General features: G+C 39.3%; 4 protein-coding genes across 4 annotated transcripts; all 4 read left to right on the forward strand.

Moving 5' to 3' along the window:
• Window positions 1–5135: 5135 nt before the first annotated feature.
• On the forward strand, window positions 5136–7368 carry LOC114528379 (extensin-like; the record flags this gene model as incomplete). The annotated part of the gene is made up of 3 exons (XM_028549997.1): window positions 5136–5230; window positions 6382–6933; window positions 7133–7368. Coding segments are annotated over exons 1-3 (882 nt in total), but the record flags the coding sequence as incomplete, so codon positions are not given.
• A 1370-nt stretch (window positions 7369–8738) lies between these two features.
• Window positions 8739–13101, forward strand: LOC114528381 (proline-rich extensin-like protein EPR1; the record flags this gene model as incomplete). Its single annotated transcript, XM_028549998.1, has 5 exons — window positions 8739–10677; window positions 10793–11014; window positions 11202–11411; window positions 11642–12118; window positions 12549–13101. Coding segments are annotated over 5 exons (3081 nt in total), but the record flags the coding sequence as incomplete, so codon positions are not given.
• Window positions 13102–18222: 5121 nt separating this feature from the next.
• Window positions 18223–19833, forward strand: LOC114528475 (programmed cell death protein 6-like). Its single transcript, XM_028550119.1, has 4 exons — window positions 18223–18313; window positions 18633–18998; window positions 19085–19286; window positions 19410–19833. The coding sequence occupies exons 1-4, from the start codon at window positions 18259–18261 to the stop codon at window positions 19576–19578; spliced, it is 792 nt and encodes a 263-aa protein (XP_028405920.1). The 5' UTR covers window positions 18223–18258; the 3' UTR covers window positions 19579–19833.
• A 661-nt stretch (window positions 19834–20494) lies between these two features.
• On the forward strand, window positions 20495–21420 carry LOC114528476 (chromatin accessibility complex protein 1-like). Its single transcript, XM_028550120.1, has 4 exons — window positions 20495–20637; window positions 20761–20839; window positions 20940–20981; window positions 21111–21420. Exons 1-4 carry the CDS (start codon window positions 20506–20508, stop codon window positions 21200–21202), a joined length of 345 nt encoding a protein of 114 aa, XP_028405921.1. The 5' UTR covers window positions 20495–20505; the 3' UTR covers window positions 21203–21420.
• The last annotated feature ends 94 nt before the right edge of the window (window positions 21421–21514 follow it).

Below are 21514 nucleotides of genomic sequence, written 5' to 3' on the forward strand. Positions count from 1 at the left end.
TCTGAAGTTGTCGTTTCGAGAATAATTGAGAAGGAACAGATGTATCCTGGATATATACTCGCCTGGTCTTATTATTTCAACACTCTCAAGAACGAACTGGAATATTTTAATAAACTTCTGAAGGCACGTCAATCCTTAAAACTAAAAAAACTATCTTGTGATAGACTTATTTTGCTTCTAGCGCCAGGAACTGACATTGCGAACATTGACGATTTAATTTCCTTCGACGAAACAATTGAAAAAATAGAAATCGAAACGAGAATAGGAGAGAATAGGATTCCTATTTGCACGTTAAAAACAAAGCGAGGCGAAAACCATAAAGTTGCCATGTTATGTGTCACAGAGCCATTATTTGCTTTGAGAAATATGAAAAGGGTCGAAAAAGTCATATTTGTGACTGAGACAACTTATGACGACGAACTAAAACGGTTTTACAAAACATTGTGTGAAATACTAGAAGACGCACCAGACGACGAATGTACAGAGAAAGCTCTTCTCGTGCCTGTAAATATAAAAATTCGACATTATACTGAGTTAGCGGATGGAGAACTGGTTGAGATCATTATGAAAGAGATTAAAAAACTTTCGGGAACCGAATGATGATGGACTGACGTTTGGTCGCAAGACAAACGTAATAGAATAATGACCAAGAACACAATTATTTATCACGAAATGTATAATTAGAGTTTATTTTTTAATTTTTTTTTAGAATTAGGATTTATAATTTAGGAGTTAGAGGAAAAGGTTTTCTGTAGCTTTAAACAATCTTAATGCAATGGTTGAGCGAAAGACGCGAGACCATTGCGTCGATTTTTAAATACTACATAGGATGAAGATGAGCATGAAATAAAGAGTTATTCAGACCAAGGTAAATGTTATCCGCCTTCAATAAATGTTTTATTATACATTTTCAAGACATTAGGAATGTACGTATAAAACGATTAAACTCGTTTTCATCGAAACGAGTACATCTGCTGAGCCATTTTGTTTATTTTATTCTCGTCCGTCAAGGTCAGAGCGCATGAGAGAGTCGGTAATAATTGTTTATTTTTGCAAGAAAATTGGTTTAAAAAATTGGACATTACGCGTAATCAATACAGAATATTGAAAACTAGCTGGTGCTTTCTGACCAATCAGGAGCATCGATACACATTTGATGAAGATAATAAAGATGAAACGTTAAAGCATGAGTTGGTTTACTTATATTTATGGCTTTTGATAGATTGAATAGCTCTACAGAATGCAATATAATGCCACACATAACTATGGTCTTTGATTGTAACCACCTTAATTAAATTTTGCTGGATACCATGATACACACAAATATTACCTCTTTAATTTTGCTGGCTGTTCGGCTTAATATTAATCCATTATCACAACCTATTATGTTTTGTTTCCCTACTTATTTAAAATATTTTGACCTGAAGATAAAACGAAGTATTCAAAGTCTGTAATGACGAATGATCACCAGGAGAGTCAAATTTCAATCCAAAACAAAAAGATAAAACAGTCTACTGAGTGGGTCCCGTTTTTGTTTTGTGAAAATGCAAATTAATAAAAACACATAGGCATGACAACATACAGCGACATTGTTACTATATTTTTTTCAAATTTGTATCTTAGAAACAAGAATTTATAATTTAAAGAATCCAAGTGGTTTACCGTAAAGCATTCTACGCATGAGGGATGTTGCGAGACTTTCGAAGTCCTAGGCCTTACAACAGTGACAACTTTCACTATAGTTCTTATTTGTGTCTTAAAAACACATGAAGTTATTCGCAGCATGCACCGCATACTGGTTTATAGAAAGTGATTCACAATTAAATTGGTCTCAGTGTTATGGCCACATGATTTAAATAAATCACCAAGTCTAAGCAAAGAAAATTTATGACCGTGACTAATTCTGGAGACAACACAGAAAGAGTAAAGAGTATTTGTGAGCTGATATATTACTTAGTGGTAGAGAGTCCATTAACCAGAAGATATGAAACATATTTCTGGTTATTCGAATAATTCAAATGATAGCAAGGACGAAATCAAAAGCCCAGACAAACGTTTTAATGTTCCAGTTATGATACCAACGTCTAGTTATGATACTGACTGGGAAAACACACCAAAGAAAAAGAAGATAAGATTGTGGATGACGTATACGGTATGCTTGATAAGTAGCGCTGGAATATTGGCTTATGGCGTCATAAATAAAGAAACTACTCGCTATAAAGAAAGAAATAAAACAACCGAAACAAAAGTGATATTCTACACTAAAGAAGACGTAGTTACGTATCCAGTATTTTTCAATGTTGGTTTAGGGCTGTTAGGTATCATACTCGGAGTTCTGGTTGATCGAATTTCCCTTGTCTTAGAAGAACGAGATCAACTCAAACGTCGTTACAACAACAGTTATAAAAAATTGATCAAATCGTGTTTTAGCGGCATCTCGTCGCGAGCGCTAATTTCTCTCACTTTCATCGTTATAGTAAGTTGTATTTGGGGGAGAAAAGCGCCTTTGAAAGTTGCCGATTACATATATGTCGTAGGCGGAATCGGTGTCGGCCCATTTTTCGCGCAGTTGCTTGATCTTAACACACCGTCTGAAGTTGTCGTTTCGAGAATAATTGAGAAGGAACAGATGTATCCTGGGTATATACTCGCCTGGTCTTATTATTTCAACACTCTCAAGAAAAAACTGGAATATTTTAATAAACTTCTGAGGGCACGTCAATCCTTAAAACTAAGAAAACTATCTTGTGATAGACTTATTTTGCTTCTAGCACCAGGAACTGACATTGCGAACATTGACGATTTAATTTCCTTCGACGAAACAATTGAAAAAGAAAAAATCGAAAAAATAGAAATGGAAACGGCAATAGAAACGAATAGGATTCCTATTTACAAGTTAAAAACAAAGCGAGGCGAAAACCATAAAGTTGCCATGTTATGTGTCACAGAGCCATTAGTTGCTTTGAGAAAGATGAAAATAGTAGAAAAAGTCATATTTGTAACTGAGACAACTTACGAGGACGAACTAAAACGGTTTTACAAAACATTGTATGAAATACTAGAAGACGCACCAGACGACGAATGTACAAAGAAAGCTCTTCTCGTGCCTGTAAATATAAAAATGGGTCAATATCGTAAGTTGAGTAATGGAGGTCTGGTTAGAATCATCATGGAAAAGGTTTATAATTATACATTATATGCATCGAATTATGCTAGTTCGTCATCAGGAAACCAACTGGGGCAGAAAAGGCAGAGAGAACAAAAGATAGCGATTATGGAACGTGATTATGAAGCTGATAGCTTCCATTTGGATGACAGACTTAGTACAAGTCCATTATTGTCATGAGAACTTCATCCAGCTGATCGGATTGGGGCAAATTTATATCAAAGTTCTTATCAATAAACATGATCACAAGATGTAATAAAGAATACCAAAAGATATAATCTGTTAAATACTGTAGAATGCATTTCTAAATACGGGCGAGATCACCTGGGGGCAGTTGTACGAAGGCTGGATAGCGTTAGGCTCTTTTCTAGTCATCGCAAAATCAAGTCGCAAACACGTATTCTTGTGTTGCAAGAATTTGTAGCGAGACTATATAGAGTTCACCCACCGTTACCCGATTAACAAGCATCCAACTGTGTCGAAGAAACCCCGGAGTTTAAGTGTAAAACAACAAAAACAGCAAAACGGTTAATAAAATCGGAGCATATTCCTCAGTGGCCATTCGTGAATGGCCTAGGCTGGAATTTTGCTCGATGTTTAGTAAACGGGCCATTTCTTTCTCAGTAAAATTCTAAAGTCGAAGTTTAATTTTGTTTTGATCACGAGGGTTAAATGAAGCAGTGGAGTTCGCCGCTGTGCTCTGTTGGAAATTATGGTTATTAACGTGTCAAAGTGAATAGTTTCATGACTCTGCAAATAGCTAAAATTAAACATTAACGGCGGATAAGTTGAAAATGGAAAACAAAAGGATATATTTATTGAACAACTGAGCTGAAATATTGCTATGTAAATAGCTTTATTTTCAATGGAAGTAGATACTAAATGTATAAGATGCAGGTTTAGTCATTCACAAGATTTATAATCAAATATTTACAATAAGACCAAATGACGTGGCATGAGTCACATAAAAGTAAATCCATCGGGTAGAGTTCATGAAAATCAAGGTGAAATTAAACCTTCAAATCATTAGCGACGTATTACCACAGCTGGGGATGATAAATACAATTGTTTACAATCTATTGATATATTAGGTTGATCGAAAGTGATCGCCCGTAGAGGATAATTATTTTGCTTCTAATACCAGGAATTAAGAACGAAGATGTGTTTAAATAAATAAAACGAAATGTAATGAAGTTTTTGAAATTCTTTATGAATATTACCTAGAGGAAACCTTTTGAACCAGTTGTACAAGTTGTTACCATGGAGACTTAAAGGCTCTAAATCAAAATCAATTCGCGGGCTCGCTGCCAGTGTTTGCATCTAATTAAAATAAACTGTCAAGCATTGTGGTTGGACGGAATTACTCGCAGCGGGCTTGCGGGTTGGTTTTTGGGATAAGTAGGTGAGAACCTTTAGACTTTGTGAAGTGTCAACAATATGTTGACCTCTCTGAGAGTAGAATAAGGCGAGACAACGCGGCTATTTTTATCTTTCAAGTCAAAACCCTTCATTCAAAAACTCATGGAAATAAAAGGTTTTGCAATGAATGAAAATAATTGATAGTTAAAATTATGTCGACTTTGCAGTGATAAACGAAGAGGACTTAAGCCGACCAAATTCGACCGTTCAGAAATGGGCTTGATGGCCATGTTTCGTCGTCTTAAATCCGACACTTTTTGGCATAAACTAAAATTATCTTCCCTCATTCATATGTTTTATACTGTCTCTTTCATGCTATCATACCGCTATTTCCTAATGGTCAAAGATCAAACAACATTTTTTCCCTAATAGTATACATTTTTGTCGTATATAATAAAACCACCCGGGTACATACAAAGAACCTACAAAACTATAGTAAAGCCTTATACTTCACTCCAAGGACCTTTGTCTTACGCATAGAAATAAAATATATTGCGGGTTTTCGAGACGAATAGAACAGTAAAGTTGCTTGGTATGCTATGCTGTTAAAGATGACGAAGAAATATGGCGTCCTTGTGTTAGTTTTAATTTTGTGTCTTGTTTTGGAAACACACGCAAGAAGACCCAAGGCAGTCAGAAGGAAAGGTACGCATACAAAACAAATGTATAAAATAGCATTTCGTGTGAGCAGTATTCTGCTTGCAGTATTCTAAAATGCTTGGTAAATGCGGTCTTTCGAAACGAGTTGCAAGAAGGTTGCCATTTACAGCTTGCATGTCGTTGTTGACGGAACAACTTGAGTTTGAGTAAGCAATATCCTCGACTTGTAGCTGGCTTTGAGCTTGAGATAAGCCATTCACAACTTGTCGACCAGGCGCAAAGAAGCCTTGTGTGGAGAAATTCATTCTGATAACAAGTTGGTAAATATTAGGAGTGCGAATCGAGCCGAAGTTTTGGCGCTCGCTTTCCCGTTAAATGGTGGATAAATAGGAACGACTATAGCTACAATATTTTATCCACCACCAATCAAGGGGATTCAAGCCACATTAAGTAACAATCAAGATGTTTTATTTTGAGAAAAACTGTTTTGTATAGAATGATAACAGCCCGGGTTTAGTGCAAATGACTTAAGTTCAGTCAGTTTGAAAAGTTGGTAATTTTCAGCTGAGGTCGTAGGTATATTCATATCATCAAAGAAATCATTAGTACCTAACTGTATATCAATAAATACTTGGTTGCTTTAGATTAATGTTTACTGCATGTTTTTAACGTAATTCGATCAATATATTAGCTTGTACTTTGTAATATATAACTGAAAGAGAGCCTATCAACATGGTATGCTTCCTAAATTCCAATGTTGAGATCATTCTCATGGAGTGAAGAGAAAGTCCATGAAAACAGTCGAAAAATTAATTTGACTAAGATTCGGGCCTTGAAATATATGACAAAAGTCTTTGCCTGGTTGAAAACATGGCCAAGAAAAATCTAGAAATTCACAAAACAAAAGCCTTTAGCAAATGCAACCGAAGCAAATTATTCGTAGAGTTTGTCCTTTGTGATTATTTCCTCTTTGTCTGCACTGTAAATGGGAGCCACTTGAAAGGCACTTGACTTGCCAAGCGACTGACGTAAACCAGAGCAAACAAAAACACTTTGGTTTCTGTGTGAAAGACCCGTATACTATGAACTCTCTTCATGCCAAAAACCCCTCGCCATTTCAAACCGAGTAAATATTTCTTGAGCTAGTCAGAGCCAAGCTTTATTCGCGTATATTAACTAGTTTTAACCACAATTAGGTTTCCTAAAATCATGGGATAAAACAAGACAAAATCACCGAGAATTAGACAAGAAACAAGACTGGGAAAACCCCCCTGGTTCAAACCAGTATGGTCCGGTTCCAACATATCAATACCCCCACGAATACAACCCTACTGCTCCCATCATTCCTGATGTAAACCAGTATAAACCGGATCCAAACTACAATAAACCAATTCCGACATTTCAATACCCACACGAATACAACCCTACTGCCCCGATCATTCCTGATGTAAACCAGTATAAACCGGATCTAAACTACAATAAACCGATTCCGACATTTCAATACCCTGATCAGTACAACCCTACTGCCCCGATAATTCCAGATTTAAACCCGTATAAACCGAATCCGAACTATAACAAACCAATACCAACTTTTTTATATCCCAATGAATATAACCCAACACAACCAACGCCCGAAATTCCGAAAATTTGGCGTCCACGACCGAGGCCTGGCCGAAGACGACCGAAACCCTGGCGTCGACCTCGCCCCTGCAAACTAAACTTCTGGGGGTACTATTATGGCTATCACGGTAAGCAAAATCAAACATCTGTTCACACAATCAAATTTTGTCGAACCCAATCAACTTCTGACGTATGGAATGTTATTGATAAACTCCTTCAGACTTCAGACGTTTTGGCCTTTACAATGATGTCTTTTTGTTAGCGAGCATCATCCATGCTAAAATTGCAATTAAATTCTGATAAAACTATACACCAAACGTTTTGTAGGTCACAGACCATGCAGACCAACGCCAACACCAACACCAACAACCAGAATTCCTTCAACGACAATGACACCTCCAGTAACAAGTTCAAGCATAGTGTCCCGTCCATCTTCCAGTACAACAATATCACCTTCCTCATCAACATCATCCAGTACAACAATACCACCTTCCTCATCAACATCTTCCAGTACAACAATACCACCTTCCTCATCAACATCTTCCAGTACAACAATACCACCTTCCTCATCAACATTCCAGTACAACAATACCACCTTCCTCATCAACATCTTCCAGTACAACAATACCACCTTCCTCATCAACATCTTCCAGTACAACAATACCACCTTCCTCATCAACATCTTCCAGTACAACAATACCACCTTCTTCATCAACATCTTCCAGTACAACAATACCACCTTCCTCATCAACATCTTCCAGTACAACAATACCACCTTCCTCATCAACATCTTCCAGTACAACAATACCACCTTCCTCATCAACATCATCCAGTACAACAATACCACCTTCCTCATCAACATCATCCAGTACAACAATACCACCTTCCTCATCAACATCTTCCAGTACAACAATACCACCTTCCTCATCAACATCTTCCAGTACAACAATACCACCTTCCTCATCAACATCTTCCAGTACAACAATACCACCTTCCTCATCAACATCTTCCAGTACAACAATACCACCTTCCTCATCAACATCTTCCAGTACAACAATACCACCTTCCTCATCAACATCTTCCAGTACAACAATACCACCTTCCTCATCAACATCTTCCAGTACAACAATACCACCTTCCTCATCAACATCTTCCAGTACAACAATACCACCCTCCTCATCAACATCTTCCAGTACAACAATACCACCCTCCTCATCAACATCTTCCAGTACAACAATACGACCTTCCTCATCAACATCTTCCAGTACAACAATACGACCTTCCTCATCAACATCTTCCAGTACAACAATACCACCTTCCTCATCAACATCTTCCAGTACAACAATACCACCTTCCTCATCAACATCTTCCAGTACAACAATACCACCTTCCTCATCAACATCTTCCAGTACAACAATACCACCTTCCTCATCAACATCTTCCAGTACAACAATACCACCTTCCTCATCAACATCTTCCAGTACAACAATACCACCTTCCTCATCAACATCTTCCAGTACAACAATACCACCTTCCTCATCAACATCTTCCAGTACAACAATACCACCTTCCTCATCAACATCTTCCAGTACAACAATACCACCCTCCTCATCAACATCTTCCAGTACAACAATACGACCTTCCTCATCAACATCTTCCAGTACAACAATACCACCTTCCTCATCAACATCTTCCAGTACAACAATACCACCTTCCTCATCAACATCATCAAGTACAACAATACCACCTTCCTCATCAACATCATCCAGTACAACAATACCACCTTCCTCATCAACATCTTCCAGTACAACAATACCACCTTCCTCATCAACATCTCCCAGTACAACAATACCACCTTCCTCAACAATACACTTCCTCATCAACATCTTCCAGTACAACAATACACCTTCCCAGTACAACAATACCACCTTCCTCATCAACATCTTCCAGTACAACAATACGACCTTCCTCATCAACATCTTCCAGTACAACAATACCGCCTTCCTCATCAACGACAATGATACCTCCAGTAACAAGTTCAAGCATAGTGTCTCGTCCATCTTCCAGTACAACAATACCACCTTCCTCATCAACGACAATGATACCTCCAGTAACAAATTCAAGCATAGTGTCTCGTCCATCTTCCAGTACAACAATACCACCTTCCTCATCAACGACAATAATACCTCCAGTAAGAAGTTCAAGCATAGTGTCTCGTCCATCTTCCAGTACAACAATACCACCTTCCTCATCAACGACAATGACACCTCCAGTAACAAGTTCAAGCATAGTGTCTCGTCCATCTTCCAGTACAACAATACCACCTTCCCCATCCTCCACTACCACAATACCACCTTCCTCATCTTCCAGTACAACAATCCCACCTTCTTCGTCTTCCAGTACGACGAAACCACCTCGTCCATCCCCTACCACAAAGAAACCACCTCGTCCATCTCCTACCACAAAGAAACCACCTCGTCTATCTCCAACCACAAAGAAACCACCTCGTCCATCTTCTACCACAAAGAGACCACCTCGCCCATCTTCTACCACGAAGAAACCACCTCGTCCATCCCCTACCACAAAGAAACCACCTCGTCCATCTCCTACCACAAAGAAACCACCTCGTCTATCTCCAACCACAAAGAAACCACCTCGTCCATCTCCTACCACAAAGAGACCACCTCGTCCATCTTCTACCACAAAGAAACCACCTCGTCCATCTTCTACCACAAAGAAACCACCTCGCCCATCTTCTACCACGAAGAAACCACCTCGTCCATCCCCTACCACAAAGAAACCACCTCGTCTATCTCCTACCACAAAGAAACCACCTCGTCTATCTCCAACCATAAAGAAACCACCTCGTCCATCTTCTACCACGAAGAAACCACCTCGTCCATCTTCTACCACAAAGAAACCACCTCGTCCATCTCCTACCACAAAGAAACCACCTCGTCCATCTCCTACCACAAAGAAACCACCTCGTCTATCTCCTACCACAAAGAAACCACCTCGTCCATCTTCTACCACAAAGAAACCACCTCGTCTATCTCCTACCACAAAGAAACCACCTCGTCCATCTTCTACCACAAAGAAACCACCTCGTCCATCTCCTACCACAAAGAAACCACCTCGTCCATCTTCTACCACAAAGAAACCACCTCATCCATCTTCTACCACAAAGAAACCACCTCATCCATCTTTTACCACAAAGAAACCACCTCGTCCATCTCCTAACACAAAGAAACCACTTCGTCCATCTCCTACCACAAAGAAACCACCTCGTCCATCTCCTACCACAAAGAAACCACCTCGTCCATCTTCTACCACGAAGAAACCACCTCGTCCATCTTCTACCACAAAGAAACCACCTCGTCCATCTTCTACCACAAAGAAACCACCTCGTCCATCTTCTACCACGAAGAAACCACCTCGTCCATCTTCTACCACGAAGAAACCACCTCGTCCATCTCCTACCAGGAGAAAGCCACCGTCAACCATAGTGCAACCTTCGTTTTCTACCAAGATAATACCAGTTTCAACCATAGTGCAGCCTTCATTTTCTACCAAAATAATAGAACCTTCCCAGACAAGCATAGTGCAGCCTCGACGTCCTACCAAGTCTTTAAATCCTTCCAGCACAAAGCCCTCTACAGGCCCAGTTACCACCATACCTCCGAATGCAAATCTTACCAGCACAGAACCCCCAACAGAACCATTTACAACCATACCTCCGATTACCAATCTCACCAGCACAGAACCCCCAACAGAACCATTTACAACCATACCTCCGATTTCAAATCTCACCAGCACAGAACCGTCTACAGAACCAATCACAACTATACCCTTCAGTTCAACCAAGAAACCAGGTAAGCACAAATGCATGACTTCGACTTTCAGCACCCTGCTATATTCTTCTCTACTGGCCAACTCTACATTCCCGTCTGCTATTAGATAGATACATTAAACCTTTCTACCTTTCAGGGTGTCGAGATGGTGAAACGCTATTGGACAAGTGCAAACAAGTATGTATCTGCCGCGAAGGAAAACTTCAGAATTGCACTCGAATCCGTAGAGAATTTTTACACATGTCTAAAAGTGACAGAGAGCGTTATCTAGCATTGGTTCGTCTTGTATCGACGACTGAACCTTGGAAAACGCAATACGAGGCATTGCTGAAAATGCATCGAGATCTCCAAAGTTCAGGTAAAGTACAAGACATAATTATGTGAATTGAACTGCAAAAGTTTGTTATTTACGGGTAATATATTTCATCTTAACACTATGAAACCCAATAGCGAATGGTTTATTGTCTATCCACGAAATTCAGTTAGCATGTACGGTTAGCAATACTGAGTAGAAGCTTACCCTTGAATCATATTTTTTCTTCTAGGTATTGATACCGATAAATATTTCCTTCCCTGGCACAGATGGTTGTTGCTACGATACGAAAACCTGATTCGTCAGTTTGACTGCAAGGTGACAGTGCCATACTGGGACTGGTCACTAGTCTCTGCGCAACCGTTTACAAACGAATTCTGGAGTGGGAAGTTGTACGGTTTTGGCGGAAATGGCGTAGGAGATCCGCCATGCGTTAATACAGGTCAGCGGATACCGTGTGAAAACAATGCTGTCAATTTCAGCCCTAGCAGACCCCTGACAATGACAATAACAGAACAAAGAATCTTGTGCGAAATGGGAACTAAGTGCTAATGATTTTCAACAAACATTCTATCCAGTGTTCTTGAAATAAGATCTTCAAACGGGGTTCTTGGCTGATTACAATGAAATATCATCACTAATTGCTAACGATTAATTAACCTATGTTCACAGGTCCGTTCGACATTAAAAGTGGTTGGAAACTACCTCAAAATGCCGGTGGGAAGTGTTTACAAAGAGTTTTCATAAATTTCCCGGGCATAATACCAGATGTTGTTGCGGTCGCCAAGGTTTTGGCAAAGAATTCTTCGCAATTTAAAGAGTTTGAACTGATGCTTCGAGGGAATTTGAATAACATCATATTCTTCGCCGTCGGCGGCACGATGCTTTCCGACAACAACGCGCTGGCACCCGAATTCATTCCGACTCATGCTTTCACTGATAAGCTCTGGTCCGAGTGGCAGGCGAAAGGCCACGATTATCTTTTGCCGAAAAGTATGGTTTCGCAAAACGGCACGCTCCCGGGGACAAACCTCAGGCCGCGAGATTTGTTAAGGAACGATAGATTACCCGGTGGGGTTCGAGTCAGGTACGCGCCGCCTGACCTCGGAAACTGGACGGGACTTATAAAAATTTTGAAAAAAGTGGCCGGTAAGTATTATATTCTTATTGTAAGTAAAGTTGCTGCTTTAGGCTTAGTTTTAACAGTGGATCAATAAAAGTGATCCTTACTAGACCTTTTGGATGAACAGTTTAGAACTGATAGAGCTATCCAGTATAAATAAAGTTGCTGAGTTTAGTTTACGTTTCCTCCTATAGTAACACTGGATCAATAAGAGATGATCCTTACTGAACCTCTAGGAAGAACAGTTTAGAACTGACAGAGCTATCCAGTATAAATAAAGTTAGTTTAGTTTAGGTTCCCTCTTGTACTAACACTGGATCAATAAGAGATGATCCTTGCTGGACCTTTAGGAAGAACAGTTTTGAACTAATAGAGCTATCCAGTATAAAAAAAGTTAGTTTAGTTACGTTTAATTACTTTGAATAAAGGTAATACCTTACCTTCCTCAATTCGCAGTAACGAACCCCAAAGAATTGGACAAAATTCCACGGGAAGAGTCGGCCAAATTGAACGCGACTGCATTTGGTGTTAGCGAAAAGGAAGAATCAGAAGTGATGGAAATGCAGAAAGAACTTTCGACCAAAAAGAAGCTTGATTCTTCTGCAAAACTCTCTGGAATGGAAAAAATGATGGGAGTTAGGGCTAAAGATATCTCTGAAGTTACGCAGAAGGAGAAGACAGGGGGATAGGATTAGGAACGTGTTATTTTAACAATAATTCAGTTATTTAGCTAATTTACTTACAATTTAGCTACGTCTGGGGCCATTTGTACGAAGGCTGTATTGCGATACCCACCGGATATTGTGAACTTTTCACTCGAATCTTCGTATTCTTGAACTAATGTTTCTCAATTTATTCCGCTTAGCTCAATATCTAAATTTTGTTATCATTACTTTTCAAGCATTTTTGCACCGGCTAAAAATCACTATCCAGTGGATATATAGCGCTTCGCACAGCCGGCCTCAGGCCTCTGTGGTGGAGTTAGTAAAAGTTACAGAAAAAATGTCACCAAAATTCGGGCTTATTTCTTCACAAAACAAATTAATATCAATGATGCTGTAAATGACTGAAGTGAAGTGTTATTGCGCTTGCAAACATGGAATTGCGGAAATAATTTTGAATCTCTTCAAGTATTTTTCTTGTGAATTGGTTCGAAAGTTCTCTCTTAATGGCGACTAGCATTAGAATGAAGTAACCTCTTTCGTTAACTAGCATACTCTTGTCCTAAACAAAGACCTTGTAATTCAGAAAAAGAAGTCTTAAGACTAGAGAAGGCTGACAGAATAGGCCAGGATCGCTTAGAAGTCATTTTCATATTTCTTCCAGCGAGTATTTTGATGTACATTTTAACAAACTAAGGAATTGTGACTTCAGACATGTAATCTGGAGCTCTTAGCTCTGCTATTAACACTCAAAGTATTCAATTCTTGACCTACAGCTAGATCCAGTTAACTCCACTTAGAAAGTACTTGGCTTCAAATGAGCTTAAGTCAAGTATAATTCCGCGTAGCAGAAGTATGGATGAGCCATCCATAGGAACAAGTAGAAATTGGATCACAGATACTACAAACAAGCGGTTAGCTTCGCTCGTGTCATATTGCAGATGTCTCTGGTTTTCAAATCAACGATCTAAATGGTTCCCTACAGATTTCCCCCATGCACGCCGTTGTAACCCTGGTGTTTGAGAAAAGGTGGTCATTTAAATCTGACCATTTTGAAACAACGGGACATGTCGCAGCTTTCGGAAGCTTTCGTCCAATTGGATAATGCTTTTCTATGCTTCCTAAAGAACGAAGCTATGCTATTGGTTGAAACAGAAATGTATTGTAAATTTCAGCCAATGAAAATCATTTTTGCGAGGAGCTTCAACACTACCCGAAACAACAGCTGTTCAACCGCACCATTCTTTAAAATGCCCCCGCATTCAAAATCCAAATGACAAAGGCCATAAACTGAAAGTGCTCTTGCCTTGAATTTGCAAGACTTTGAAATTAAAAAACAAATATAAAAAAGAAACCCTTGTAGGACAGAATAAATGATACGAAGATACACACAAGTGAATATAACCTCATTATCTAGGAATCGTCATATAGGCCAAGTAGATTTTTCCAAATGACGCGGGGGATTGGACAGATTACCATATTTGAAGCCGTTTCAGATGCACCTGTGTCCGCATCACTTAAAGTTCTTTCCGAAAAGTCTGTGGTCCTGATGAAATTTGCTTCATTTCAAAAACACCCACTCAATATAACCCAAATTCAAGCCATCTGCATGGAGATTAGTGTTGATCACAAAAGTTACACTAATAACGGTTCGGCCGATATTAGAACTGCAGATACGTCTGCTTGGAATAATGAAAGTTTACAAGCAGGGGCGTGCTGGCCAGGGTCGAGACAATGGGAACTCGTTGTGGGCCCCTGGCATAATGGGCCCTTTAGACTATAAATTGAAATTTGAAAAAGTGTTAAATACACAACAGTTTATAAAAGCAACCTTTATAGAAGAGCTGTATATTAGCTAAATCATGATGTCCTAGACCTGTATTATTAAGAGTTATTTTATTTGCATATCAAGTACGTGGCCAAAGTTAGCGTCTCGTTACAGAATCGCGTCACCGTAAAGTGAAAACAGTTTGTCTAGTTTGTTTTTGTTTGGATCGCGCCCTTGGGCCCCTAAAATGTTACTCATTCGTTGTTCTTCTTTAAGACCCAGCACGCCCCTGTTTACAAGTTTACAATAATGAAAGTTTACGCATAGTTTACAAGTAACAAGCACTAGTAAGATGCCCAACCACTGCACAACAATACTTTAAAATAGCAGTGATGAAAGGAAGTGCTTAAACTTGGCAAATATGATTAAAGATATTCGCTTTGATTGAGTGATTTTAAGCCGTGTAATTATTTTACGTACAGGAAAGACTTTATTGAGTTGGAAGAAGTTGGTCCAACATTTTAACGACCGTGGGCGGTTTATGTATAAAAGACCTGAAAATATTGACTGTTCTGTGTGTGATATTTGGTATAGATAATGATTACTGCTGTATTTTGAGCTGAAATTTGTTATCAAACTCGGAATATGGTGAAACTTGCGACCCTGATTTCACCAGCAGTGCTGTTGGTCTTTTTTTGGCAGACGACTGATGGAACACATGATGCAGAATCAGGTGGGTCTTTTATGAAATATTTACTCAATTATTAAGTCTTTCTTTTCAAAGCAAGTGGTCTTTTGTTACGGATTAAAAGGTTTTTAAAAAGCATTTTTAGACATTTTAACAAGAGCAATTTTATTTCTCAACTTTGTCGAGACATTTTAAATGACGTTAGCACGCGACCTATTAAGAAATTTCGTCTTTCGTAAAACGGAGTAAAAAAAGTACCGAAGTAGGCCCATCTGAGAGGATTACAGCGAAGTACAGCCTAAACAAAAAAATATTGACAGATAGTTTCCTGGGCCGTAACCTACAAGACTTGTGCCGGACTTGTAGTTACGATTCAACTACCTAAAATGTAGTTAATAATTATTTTCATACGGTCATAGGTAAATAAAATTTGATAATTATGTGATTGTTCATTTTAGAGCAATTCTTAAAAGCAAAGCGTAACATTTACCCGCGACGATGTCGTGCTCCGGTCGTTTACGACTACTGCCGACGTGAATGCAAGTGCAAGAACGGCCGGCTGTACGATTGCCACCGAGTGAGACGCGAGTTCTCCACGATGTCGATACAAGACCGAAAGGCGTACGTCCGCGCGGTGAAACTGGTCTCGACACATCCACGGTTCAAACCAGACTACGAGAAGCTCTTAACCATCCATAAAACATACTTCAGTCAGCAGATACACGAATTTGAATACTTCCTCCCGTGGCATCGATGGTTTCTGCTGAAATACGAGAATTTACTGAGGCGAGTGAGCTGCCGCGTCACCGTACCCTATTGGGACTTCACGCTGACCGCTGGCGAGCCATTCACGGGCGCGATTTGGAACAACACCGACGCGGGGTTGGGAGGGGACGGAGAGGGATTTCCAGGACTTTGTGTCAAGAATGGTCCATTTAGGCAGGGGGTGTGGAACCTGATACAATCAGCGGGGGGCGGATGTTTACAACGAAATTTCCTTCGCGATGAATTTTTCCCAGATGTAATTGCTCTGCAGCAGTTTCTGGGCATGTTCCCGTCGGGAAATGACTTGCGAGATTTCGAATTGATGCTGAGAAACGATTTTCACAATAACATACATTTTTTCATCGGCGGATTTGGTGGAACGATGAGCGGATTTGACTCAGCAACCGCTCCAGAATTCTTTCTTCTTCACGCTATGGTTGACAAGATTTGGGACGACTGGCAGAAGAAGAGTATACGGCATTTGTATTCTCCAGAGTTTTTGTATCAGAGCAGCAAGATGCCGGCGACTGAGTACTACTCGCGTGATTTCCTCAACCTGAGCCGGCAACCACGGTGTACAGCGGTGAGATATGCGGGTCCGAATGAAAAAATGAAGGAGGTCATTACAACGGTTCAGCGACTTTCAGGTTGGTCACTTTGAGATCTTCAACTTTTGCACAATCATATACCGTAGTACTTCAGTGTGAATAAGCTTTCTCAGTTAGTTCCGTTTTAATATAAAAATTCAGGATATATATAAAACGCGGTATAAAAGAACAGGGATTAAGTAAGTCTGGTAAAGTTGACTCAATTGCTCAAATTCTTGATTGCAAAGTTTATCTTTACTCGATTTTTGGTATATATCATCAGCTTCAGAGCTTTCTACGTGAGCATTTTAAAATTATTGGACTTTTTACCTTTAGCTCTACCAAATATGATTAAGAAAATCCCGAGATTGGACTGGGTACAACTGAGAAAGGAAGTTGTGAAGCTTTTTAAGATGAAACCAGCCGAACAGGAACGACTGAAAGAGCTTCATCTTCGATTCAAGCCAGGCACTTTCTTGAAGAAAAACACTTTGCATGGTGCTGATAAGAAGTTAGGCTTTAGCATGAAGAAAGTTAAAGAAATGGCCGCTTCAGGGTGAAAACATTAAAAAAAAGAATGTTCTACAATTTAATGTATGAACGCATAATTGAATTAAATACTTTAAACATCGTCAAGAAAGGCTTTGTTTGATGCACTGATTCTCTCCATTTTACAACGTAAGTTAAAACGCTTAGGCCGTAGCCTTAAAGAGTGTTCACACAATCTAAATTTTGTCGGGTCTAATTCACTTCTAATGGATGTTTTATAGTCTGTTGACTTACGATGTATATGAGCAACAAATCAACTATACCCACTGATGCAGTATCGCAGTACTGCTTACGAAGTACTGTCGGAAGGAGCTTAAATACACTAGTACGCACTTTACTTCCGTAAATTTCAAGTATCTAGCACAAAAACGATTTATGTTGAATACTGACTAAACTGCGCAAAGCCGAAGGAAAAGATAGTTTGTCTTATTGTATACAAACTCTTAGCTATCAAACAATACCTTCTTGTCCGTGACAATGCTTTTCATAACGGTCCTACGCAAACAGACGACAAAGCACGCCATTGCCACTCTTGAAATCGGATATTTCCGCCTTTGGGAGCTCCACAGTTCACATCTTTCGACGTTTTAACCATCCTTCACAATTAATCTAGTTATTTTCATTTTGGTATAAGTGTTGTTTCGAATATTTCGCAGGAAATTAAATCCGATATCTTCGATGCTTTCTGCATTTCATTTTGCGAGCTAATAAATCGCTCATGTGTAACGCCGTGTTGGAAAATACTCAAATATGAATTTGCAATGAAAATAAAGTTCTAACGGAAATATGCGCATTGCACAATGCACAAATAGCTAATGCTTGCATAGAGTTTGACTCAATTGTGTATATACGTTCATAGCTCATTATTACATCGTTTAAGGGTCAAATTTTAATTTAACAACAATTGATTTAACAATAGATTATTTGATTTGACTAAACACAAAAAGTTGCGCAAAACTCTCTCCACCCGCGCGTGTGATTTCCATTTTTCTTTCAGAGAGTCAGGAGACTGGGAACAGCTTGAGCCGGCCATCGTCTTACGCAAAATCAGCGGTTTCGATATCAGAGTTTGAATATATTATAATACATTAGAATAATTAGAACAGTTTGTATTAAACTGACAAGTGCCAATTTCTCGTTCAAAACAATGTCAAATTATCCTGGGAATTACGGTCAACCTGGTTATAATCAACCTTCCTATGGTAAGTTGAACTCATTGATTTTTATTGCAGTGCAAAGTTGCACTACAGAGAAATAAAAATTAAAAATTTCGGTGTATTATTTCGTAATTTGCAATTTTATAGTCGACTGGGACTGGCTGACAATATTGGGGTCGGTCGGTGTCGCATTCTCACATCAAACGTTTTTTCGTTTGACACAAGCATAAAATAATGATTTCATAAGTTTCATAATTGTAGTCATAGCTAAACTCTAAAACTCCCTACTTTGATAATGCTGAGCAGTTGTAAACAAGTTAGTTGAATGTTCACATAAACTACTGTAAACTTTGACTCAATTTAGGGCAGGGCTACCAAGCCAGGCCTAGTGCACCGGGTTACCAACCCGGTTACCAAAGACAGCCCGGTCCCACAGCTCCGGGTGGATACGGTCAAGGTTTTCCGGCGGCGCAAGGATACCAACAACGACCACCCGGACATCAAGGTATGCAGGGATATCCGGCTCAACCAGGTTACCCAACAGGTCCACCTCCTGGACTTCCACATGGAATGCCAGCACCACCACCTGGTGCAGACCCTACCCTCTGGAATTGGTTCATCACCGTCGACGTTGACAAGTCAGGAGAAATCACAGCAATTGAGCTGAAGCAAGCTCTGATTAATGGAAATTGGACACAATTCAATGACGAAACATGTCGATTGATGATAAGTAAGTTGTTTTGACTTCAAATTTCTTCTTCAGAAGCAAATAAAGACCAAAGTAAATCATATTAACTACACAGTTTATCACTTCAGGTATGTTTGACAGAGATCAATCAGGGACGATAAGTTTCACCGAATTCTGCGACCTTTGGAAGTACATACAACAATGGAAAGGGGTGTTTGATCGCTACGACAGAGACCGATCAGGTGCCATTGAAATGAATGAACTTCAGACAGCATTAAATGAGATGGGATACAGAGTTTCACCAAATTTTGTACATCTCTTGATTACAAGGTCAGTTGATAGTTCACTTTGCCAAGACAGCTAAGAAACAAAATCATGTGAATCTCAATTCAAGTTTGATGTGATATTTTAGGAAACATAAACTAAATAAACTTCCTTTCTCTTTTCTGGCAGGTTTGACACCGTAGCACGCAGAAGTATGAAACTCGATAGCTTCATCCAATGTTGCGTAATGCTTCGTCTGCTAACTGACGCGTTCCGTATGAGAGATGCCAACCAAAATGGGGTCATCAACGTCAGCTACGAGGACTTCATGTGTATGGTGATTGAGAACAAAGCGTGAACACAGCACAAGAACAATGCTAGTCTAGTCTAGCTGATGCTTTGGATTCTAATAAAAAAACAGCCTAGTATAAGTATAATTCATTAGATTCCTTCATACAATTCATAGTTGACATAATTCTTTTAGCATATGTTACTATAGGTATATATAACTATATGTTACTAGACAGTAACAGACAGTCAGTTGAATAATAATAGCAATAAATATTGTAATATTCCATATATACAAACATCTTAGGAAACAAGTTGAACTACTTCTCCATATTTAAAATACAATTCAAATTCAAATAACAGTATTATTTCTCCTGGTATTTCCTTGTAAATTCATCACCTCTGTCGACCTTGATTCATAGATGTCCCAATTCATGGTTGGCCTAACCGATCCAGGTAACCTTTCAACCAGGTATGGATCCGAGAACCACCAAGGAACTAGTACATGGTACCCAACTGTTCACCAGAGTTTGTAGGCACAGTTATTGTGAGAACATCAGAAGCTCTGATCATTGCTTCAGGCAACACTCCCATGGGTGTGACAAGATTCGACACTTGAAACGTGGTCGTCTCTATGTCTGTTGAACGAAACGTTCCAGTCACCACGGTTCTCTCGTACATACGAAACGTACACGGTTTGTTTGACACGGCAAATAACGCACGAAGAAAACGCTCACGCAAAAACGCACGACTTTCTTGGTTGGCTTCCTCGTCCGACGCGCTGTCTTCTATTGTAACTGGAGAGTTTGAACACTCCATTGAGTTCGCCATGTTTAGAAGGTCGAACCGAACTTCTTTTCTCCCTCTCCTGTTGAACTACTATAATGTACTATATCACGGGGGGTGACCTTGTTGCCAACTCTAATTTCGACAATAAAGATGAAGAAGTTTCTACGTTTTATCGTGGAAACACGACTTGTGCAGAAAAAAATCCAATATGGCGGACAAAAGTGATATAGAAGGGAAACTAGTGAATTTGCCTTTAGCAAGGATTAAAACAATAATGAAAAGCTCGCCTGAGATGAATCATGCTGGACAGGAGTCTATATTTATGGTTGCAAAAGCTACCGTAAGGGGACCGCTGATTTGTGCTAGTTTTTTACCCAAGTACATACTGATACAGTGACACTGTCATAAGTACACTCGTGACTCGTATAATATGCATTTCAGACCGTTTGTTGTGCATTTACAGGAGCTGTTTGTTGAATACCTCGCTAAAGAAGCACACAAGAAAGGGGGAAAGAAGCCTGAAGTTTCCTATAAATCCTTAGGTACAAAGCCTTTGATAAAACACAAATTACAAATATACATGCAAACTTTAACTTCTGCAGGACTCCTATTAAACTATCCTTTCCCTCATGAACGCTTTAGCCAAAATTGTTGATGAACAAGACTGTCTGCAATTCCTTGGAGGTTGGTTGATTAATTTTAACACACTACCAAATCTCTGTCAAATATTTCAAATTACCACCAATATAACATACTATATGAAAGAGGGTGAATGATGATTCCATGCTAAACTTGATGCAAATACTACTCTAGATATTATTCCAGCTAAAGTCCTCGCCAAAGACTACCTGGCATCCTTAAAGAAATCACAAGAAAAAAAGACAGAAACCATAGAAATTGACTAACCAGAGACCAATCTACTGCCTAATCTACCAAGTCCAACCACCAAGACCACAAAACCTTAACAGCCATCTCAACATAGTTCACTGTTACTGTCTTTCTTTCCTTCAACAACAATGGATAGAAATATTTGACCAGACATTGTGGTCATTTTGTCTAATGTAAATAGCATTGTATTCATATGTTCAATGAAATATGTTTGTCCAAGATTTGTCATCTTGAGAGTCGCTTTTTCCCAGAATTAGTGGTTTATGTTCTCAGAAACACAAAATGGCCTGTATTTCTTGAATATGTTCCAATATAACCAGGGAGCAGCA

The sequence above is a fragment of the Dendronephthya gigantea genome, unplaced genomic scaffold, assembly GCF_004324835.1.
Source record: "Dendronephthya gigantea isolate DGI-Jeju-01 unplaced genomic scaffold, DenGig_1.0 000050F, whole genome shotgun sequence".
NCBI lineage: Eukaryota > Metazoa > Cnidaria > Anthozoa > Malacalcyonacea > Nephtheidae > Dendronephthya > Dendronephthya gigantea.